Source organism: Acanthochromis polyacanthus, chromosome 3 (genome assembly GCF_021347895.1).
Source record: "Acanthochromis polyacanthus isolate Apoly-LR-REF ecotype Palm Island chromosome 3, KAUST_Apoly_ChrSc, whole genome shotgun sequence".
NCBI classification, from domain to species: Eukaryota; Metazoa; Chordata; class Actinopteri; family Pomacentridae; genus Acanthochromis; species Acanthochromis polyacanthus.
In genome coordinates, this window is record NC_067115.1 from 27,643,888 (window position 1) to 27,652,567 (window position 8,680).

General features: G+C 42.5%; 1 protein-coding gene across 1 annotated transcript; it reads right to left on the reverse strand.

Moving 5' to 3' along the window:
• Nucleotides 1-2,640: 2,640 nt before the first annotated feature.
• LOC110950883 (early growth response protein 1-B) lies at nt 2,641-6,157 on the reverse strand. The gene is made up of 2 exons (XM_022193716.2): nt 5,758-6,157; nt 2,641-5,503 (listed from the first exon to the last, which is right to left on the reverse strand). Exons 1-2 carry the CDS (start codon nt 5,912-5,914, stop codon nt 4,170-4,172), a joined length of 1,491 nt encoding a protein of 496 aa, XP_022049408.1. The 5' UTR covers nt 5,915-6,157; the 3' UTR covers nt 2,641-4,169.
• Nucleotides 6,158-8,680: the final 2,523 nt, after the last annotated feature.

The following is an 8,680-nucleotide window of genomic DNA, read 5'->3' on the forward strand; positions in this document are numbered from 1 at the left end:
TCATGATCAGATACAGGACCAACGGGCTGATGCATGATCCGAGGAATTAATCTGCTAAGCCTGATTGCCATTACCGCCATGCGATTATGCACCTTGATTACCGAGCCCACCCCAAGGACCATGACGTGCCCCGGTGCACATTTTAAAGGTGCGCATAAAATTATGTGGTGATTACCCCACAATGGATCAATCCACAAGCGAATGAGACTGTGTGGCCATATGGACCGTCTCAAGTAGGACTGTGATTATTAATAGGCACTTGAGGTGACCTGATAGGCTTCCTGAAGCTTGAACCGCTGAAACTGCCTCTGATCTTTCATATAAGCAAATAAATTCCTTTTTTCATACATTCTGAAAGTCATTATTGGATTATTGTTGTAGAGGTAGAATTGTTTGGAGTTCAAGCATGGATAAAAGGGATGCTGGGCTCTTCAGAGACGACTTGTTCGCTTTCAAAATGGACTTGAGACATTTAATGGCAGCACAGTTACGGATATGCTCAAGTGGATGGTATGCTTTAGTAGCATTTAGATATCAGCATACATCACACAGAAACTCCTGGAGGTCAGCATCTTCTTGTGTATGATGCAAAAAAGAAAATAAAGAACAGATTATGTATAAAAACAAACTTCAGTGTGCCAACGCGAAGACAGAGAAAGCTTGTGCTTACAAGTAATGAACATGTAAGTACATATCATTCTGCAGTGACACTTATCCTCAGAATTTGGTCCCATCTAATCCCTCACTGTCATTTTTCGAGGATTTTCTTATTTAATCCTGAGCCAAAGTACTCATTTGGTACAGCAGATAAATAGTCCCATTGACTTATCCAGAAGCAATCCTGCATCAAGCGATTAATTGGATGAGACAATAAAGAAGTGAAATCACATCTGTTCGTGGTTTTTCTGCCCCTGTTACATATGTTAGTCACACAGACACACTACCTTGAATAACCCTCCTACCCCCCCCCCCCCCCCCCCCCCCCCCCCTTTAGTGCAGCAGTAATAATGGTAACATGTTTGCATTAGTAAAGCCCTGCCAAGGATTTAATGGACTCGATGTGCTGCCGTTCACGGTGGCTCCACATTCTTAGAAAGCATGCTTCTCAGTGGCGGTCATGTGCCCTGCGCTGCACACTGACTTAATGGCTCCAGAATTGTGCATATCTACAGGAGTTTTTTGTCATTTCTTTTTTTTAAAAAACATAAATGTCAGTCAGAAGAAAAAAACTGATTTATGTCTTTTGTGTTTGTCAAAGTTAGGAAGGTTTATGACATGGTAAATGTATTCAGTAAAGACTAGAGGCACATGCTGTAGATACATTGAGGACCATTTACAGTATGCAAATGGGAACTGGAGCCTACAAATGCACAATTGCAGAAATTCCATCACTGGCCAGAGTTCAATAACTCTCCAGTCTTCAAGTGTCTGGATAATGGTCACTGTGACTGCACATCGCTGCAATTCAAAAACCTCAACTATCCATCACTGGACAATGTTTGCCACTAAAACAACACAGAGAAGGGAGTACGTGTTGATGCTGCCTGGGCCCTGTGCTATTGTGAGAGATGATGAGTGATAGACAGGAGAGGATGGGCGCATACTATTCACAGTGCTCCATGTGGCAGCTTGCATTTTCACACTGGTACAGTATGTTTGTCAGCTACAGACAACGCAGGCACTTACGCACTGCCGTGGGCAAGCAAAGTAGTGTTCTGCCAGCCGACTGCGTCACGGCCACATGCATGTCGTACATACCACCACATACGGAGTCCCTCTTATACATGCCTGCACAGTTTGCAACGACAGATTGTAAGAGCTGAGCCTGCACGGTGCACAAAACATCCCAATTTAGGGATTAAAGCAACAGTCTTCTCCCCAAAACCTAAACATGTCATATTTTCTTACCTTCACCTTTACTTCTACAGTGCTCAAATTGTTTTACCACTTCACAGGAATGCCACAGTGATTTGGACCTGTTCTTTATATAGTGACAAACAGATTTTTGCAGCTTTGAAAAAAAAACAAAAGCAATAGCTTGCACCACATTTTTTTCCATTCTCTTTTAGTCTTGTGGAGATGTGAGGCCACACAGATCATTAAATGCATTTACAAGAATATTTAGGCAGTTTTGAAAACAGGACACTTCAGATCCAACGTGCTTTGAAAGAGAAAAAAATACATGACAGTAGATCATAATCGTCTTCAGCTTTGAGTGGAAATTAATATCCTTTTACAGCAAAACTGGATGTGAGAATGAACAAAGGAGTGAATGAAGCAAGACTTTCAGATCGTCTCCACTGACATGGCAAGAAACTGTCCTTTTTAACAAGAATACCATGATCCTTGCAGTGGTTCATCTCTGCATTTACATTTAGGGAGAATCTTTAAAGTCAACGGGATTCAAAGTACAGCTGAATGCGTTTCAGTCTCGCGAGTCACACGGCAGAGCTGTGATGTCTAATGTTAGGGCAGCAGCGCGGTGCCACAGGTGGCCTGTTAAAATGTATATGTTGGGAGGAGACAGTCATCCAAAATGCTCTGATTGGTGGGGGGGAGGGAGGTCTCGATACCAAACCACACAGATTGTGAGAAACGTAAAAATAGAACTCAGATCATTCCAAACCATACACGAGAAGCTTTGCTGTTCCAGAAAATGTTTATTTTGTTCATAAACTTTTCATAAAAATAACAACATCAATATTAATTTAAAGTATTGTAGAAACTGTGTATGTACAAAATCTTTACTAGAACAGTTAATATAACTTAAGGCGAGTTAAATTACTTTTTTGCAGTACCCTGTTGGTGACAGTTTCACCAAACTCTCAACGTTTTTTTATTCCTTTTTTAATTACATTTTTTTTCAATTTTTTTTTTTTTTTTGCTAAAGTGAACATTTCAGCATACAGTATCTCCAGCAAAAAGATACTAGGAGTCAAAATCCTCTCATCACCAAGGTAAAGTCTACAGAAACTCGCAGCAATGTGTGCTACCTGATTACTTAAAAGCAATGTTTATATGAGTTGCTAGTGATTCCTAGCTGGATTGAACATACGTCTGTACATACTGTAAAATCATTTGTGTTTGAAAAGCTGTACCACAACTAGTGTACATTCCCTTTTAAATCTAGATCAACAATTCAACGGAGCAACTCTTATCATACCAACAATGGGATGAAGTGCGAAAATGTTTCCGATATCAAATTGTAACATTTAAAATATTGTGTTACTAAACGATAGCCCTCGAAAAAAACCAAGACATTATTTATGATTTTAGAATACATTTCACCTTAGAAAGGACGCTCAAATATGATAATTGTAAAATATACAGTTGGCTATAAAAATACAAAGAAGTACAGTAATACAAATATATTTATTTCCCATTTATGATATATCTTTCACAACTGTAATAATCCAAACAATTGTAACACAACACAAAGACCAATGACAAAAAACACTGACGGCAAAATGATAAGAAGATAAACAAACACTAAATTTGATCAAAGATGGACAGCTTTATGGTTGAAGCCATAAATGTGTGTTGTAGCCTACATTCATGTCAACAGCCCTCACTCAGAAGTGAAGGAGTACTTTGACAGTGGTTGATATTCCGGATAAAGGAAAAATAAAAAAATAAAAAATAAAAACACTGACATAAACATGCATTTCTAAGAAACATAGTCCAAACCATTGCTCTAAGAATGCTAAAGCAGAAAATAAGAATCTTAAATGGAGATATTAATAATCTGTAAGTGCAATCCATCCATGCTCAGAGGCGAGTGGAGGTTGGTGGAGCTGTCCAGGTGTGGAGGTGCTGAACAGCAGTCATGCAATGCAGAGCAGAGAGGTTCAGCTCCGCTCACAGCAACAGCAACAAGTCACTGTTGATCTGTTTACCGACTTTTACAACTTATGCATCTTTTTGCATAAAGTCAGCAGCATCAGCAGCAGGCAGTAAGGCCGAAGCAGTCCTTTTTATTCCCTCCCTCTTTCCTCTCTGCTCCTCAAAAAACTCTAATATGCGCAAAGCCTCCTGCATTGGCTCGCCAGTGAAACCAACTCGGACATCAACTTGTTAGTCAGCTGGCTTATATCTTCCAAGACGGAAAGATCCTAATATATATCTATGTATATATATATGTATATTTGTCTGGACACACCGCTTTGTCTTCAAATTCCCTCGGGAAGAGTGAATGGCCATGCGCCGGTGGTCACCTGTGGCTTAATTTCCATTTTCTCCTTCTGTTTCAGATGTACGCGTCCGTGCCGTTTTCTCTCGTCGCTGCGGGCGAACCGTTTGCCGCACACGTCGCAGGAGAACGGCTTCTCCCCGGTGTGAGTCCTGGTGTGGGTGGTGAGGTGATCGCTACGGCTGAAACTGCGCAAACAGATGCGGCACTGGAAGGGTTTGTGGCCCGTGTGGATGCGGATGTGCCGGTTGAGCTCGTCCGAGCGGGAGAAGCGCCGGTCGCAGCTCTCCATGGGGCAGGTGAAGGGTTTCTCTTTGGCGGGGCCGTGAGAGGCGGCGGGGCTCTTTCTGGCCCTGGGGGGCTTCGTCGCACGGGTGGTGTAACTTTGGGCGAAAGAATCTGGCAACAGTGAAGAGTACAGGATGGAGTCTATGGTGCTGGGTAAAGCTGGCGACGCGTATAAGGAGTCACATTGATTATTAGATGGCTGTGGAGGCTCCGGGAAGGGCTTCAGGTTGGAGGAGAGGCCCATCGGCGGTGGGGGGAGGTAATTGTTGTACAGGGGGTTGGAGTAGCTCTGAGAGCAGGTGTCAGAGAAGCACGGTTCCTGTTTGATCCCCCCCTCCACCTTAAACTCCATCTCTGGGTTGGGACAGATTGGGGGGAACGTGTCTAAAAGTTCCTTTACATCCATTTGCTGGTCAGGTGGGAAATCACTCGACATCGGGAAGGTCTCCGACTGGAAACTCGTCTCCAAACACTCAGATTTGGTAAACGTTCCCCACTCGTAGCAGCTGCTCTCGAACTCGTTCTTGACCACGACGGGGAACGAAGCGGCCTCTGACTTCGGCTCGGCCTTCTTCTGGCTTGGAGCTCGGGAGGAGCCGAAGCTGAGCTGGGAAGTGGACGGGTCTTGGGCCTGACTGCCGGCCTGGTCATCGGTGTACCTCGGGCACGTCTGATCCGGAGAGTAGACCGGAGGAGTAGGTCCGGAGCAGGTGTACGGTTGCCGCTTGACGCCGGGGTCTCCAAAATTGCCATTGCTGCTGTCCAACGGCGCAGGCGATGGATAAGTTCCCCGGCTGTTGCCGCTCTGTTGCACTTCTGAAAGTGGCAGTGTGGAGATGCCCACGATCTCGGTGATCATATTGAGAAGTGTTTCGGTGCTGCACGGCGCTCCCTGAGATGCCTCAACATAGAAACTGCCGGAGTAGGCGAGCGAGGAGGGGGTGTAGGCGTCTTTTGGGCACTCGCAGGGGTTAAAAGCAAATTCCGAGTTGGAGGCTTCGGTTTTGAGGGTTGCGGGGGTTCCTTCTGTTGGATTAGACAGAGAGAAAACTTTGTCATCACGACGGTTTATTTTATAAGGTCTAAGATAAAAATTAAACGATGAAGAAAATCTGCGTTACATAAACATTCGTGCGTATTTTGGCACAGAGATGCCTCAGTGAGAACACACACACACGACTGCGCTTAAAGTGTCCTCTCCGTCCTGTAACGCTCGTCTTCGACACATTTCAGCGGTCATGCATGCAGATTTATCGACCGTGCAAAACATGCGAACTCACCGTGGCCAAACTGGGCAGGTACCCCCCGCTCTGCATCGACGAACACCTCCTGGTTGTCCTTCCGCGCGCTGTTTTCCATCCCCAGTGAAGAACTGTTGCAATTCTCAAACTGAGGGTAAAAAGAATCTTTCGCATTCAAATCCATATTGTTCAACATAATGATGCACTTAGAAGTCCGTCTCTCTCCAGGGAAAAAGGTAAAAGGGGGGAAAACAAACTGTGCAGATGACTGTTTTGTCTTTCAACCCTCCTTTTGATGGTTTTCAACAAATGATCCAAAGTGTCTGTTTTTCGAAAGGAGTAAAAAAAGAAAAGCAAATTAAAGGTATTCCTTCTCGTCTCTGCTCCTCGGTAGGTATTTGCTCGATGTGGATTTCACATCAGCGACTTCCCCTCTCTCTCCTTATATACACTTTGGCAGCTCCCTCGGCCCTCCTCCCCATTCATCAGCTCCAGTGAGAGGATTCCCCGCTGCGTGTAAACTTCATGCCCATATATGGACAGAGGATGTGACGGAGTCCCCACCCCCCTCAGTCCTCCCTCCTCCTAGAGAGATGGAGTCTTTGCAACAAGTGCTGGCTGGTAAAAAAAAAACAAAACCTTGTCATCATGGCATTTCTCTTAATGCCATTTTAAATCAGATGTAGCATCAAAATGAAGCCAATCTGAAAAGATGGAATGGCTATTCTTCATATCATCTCTGGCTGACCGTCTCTTAGAACATCTCACTGAAGGCGAAGCAGCACAACAGCGAAGATGCCTCAATGTTCACTCATCAGTTTTGACAATAGTGGCTCAGTCTGAGGCGTTATATTCCAGTGTTTGGTGCTAATAGGCACAATTAAAAAGGTGTAAAGGGAATGTAATATGAAGAGTAATGTGACAGATATCTATAGTCCACCAGTGACTCAGCATATAGACCATTTCACAAACAAAAACAAGCTGCTTCAAGTTTGTTCCACTAGTTAGTTGTTTTTCTCAGTATTCCTGTTCATAAAAGAATCTGTGCAATACCACAGACATGTGCAACACTGCTATTCTTATAACTAGTATATTTTGGTTTATCTTCATACTGCACTTCTTTACTACTGTAACACTGCAGGATAAATAAAGGGTTATTTCATCTCATCTCATCTTTAAGGTAAATTGGCAGATGTTCATAACTGCATACCAAAATGAGAGCCACTAAAAATGTACACTACCATTCCAAAGTTTGGATTCACCCACACAATTTCCTGTTTTCCATGAAAACTCACACTTTCATCCATGTGCTAACATAACTGCACAATGGTTTTCTAATCATCAATGAGCCTTTCAACACCATTAGCTAACACAATGTAGCATTAGAACACAGGAGTGATGGTTGCTGGAAATGTTCCTCTGTACCCCTATGGAGATATTCCATTAAAAATCAGCCGTTTCCAGCTAGAATAGTCATTTATCACATTAACAATGTCAAGACTGTATCTCTGATTCATTCAATCTAATCTTCATTGAAAAATTGCTTTTCTTTCAAACATAAGGCCATTTCAAAGTGACCTTAAACTTTTGAACAGTAGTGTGTATTTTGGTTTATTTTCATACTACTACATTTCTCTGCTGCTGTAACACTGCAGATTTCCACACTCATCTCATCTTTAAGGTTGAATGCAAATGTTTATAACTGCATACCAAAAAGAGAGCCATTTAAATATATACAGCACTAAAGTCACACTATAACAAATTTTAGAGAGATACTATGAGCTTCTTAGACCAAACTAAACACCACATGCTGTACAAAGGAATATCAATGAAATATACATGACAGTTCAAAAGTTTGGGGTCACTTAGAAATGTCTTCACTATGAAAGAAAAGCAGTTTTTTGTCAATGAAGATAACATGAAGTTAATTAGAAATACAATACAGACATTGTTAATGTGGCAAATGACTATTCTAGCTGATTTTTATTGGAATATCTGCATAGGGGTACAGAGGAACATTTCCAGCAACCATCACTCCTGTGTTCTAATGCTACATTGTGTTAGCTAATGGTGCTGAAAGGCTAACTGATGATTAGAAAACCTTTTGAAGTTATGTCAGCACATGAATAAAAGTGTGAGTTTTCATGGAAAACATAAAATTGTCTGAGTGACCCCAAACCTTTGACCGGTAGTAGTTAAAATATATAAGCTAAATCAGGCAGGAACGTTAGGATATCCATCCATCCCTTATCTATACACCGCTTCATCCTCTGTAGGGTCATATGGGGTGGAGTCTATCCCAGCTGACTCAGGGTGAAGACAGGATATGCTTTGGATGATCACCAGTATATGAAGACAAACAACCAAACGCACTCACACCTACAGACAATTGAGAATCCCAATTAATCTCAGCACACGATAAAAACTCATGCAGACACAGGGAGAACTTGCAAACTCCACACAGAAAGACCCCAAGCTGAGATTCAGACCTACTAGCTGGAAGGCAACAGTGCTATCCTCTAGATATTGTAATTACAAATACAGCCAAAGTGCAAATTACTGATAAAACTAATCTTAATAGGAAGAGCAGGCATGCGCTCCTCCATTAGTGTTCAAATTCAAAATCAACAAACTAAATCCACACATGGCCCAAGGTAAAACGTTGCAACAGTAACGAGGTTCTCTTTGTTGAGCTGACAGGTGACATGCTGCAAGCGCACACAAGAGAGATTTAGAACAGAACAACAAAGAATCAAAGTGCAGAATCAAAAGGTAGCACACTAGAGTGGCTGAATTGAAGTGAACCTAAACTGATCTGATTATCATTCAATCAATCAATTAAATGTGACATCATTCAGTGTAGGCGATCATTTCCCTCCATCTAATCTGATCTTTTGCTGTCTGAATTGTGACTGTTGTCCATTCCATGTGTAACCATGATGTCAGTCCTTCTATCATTTTC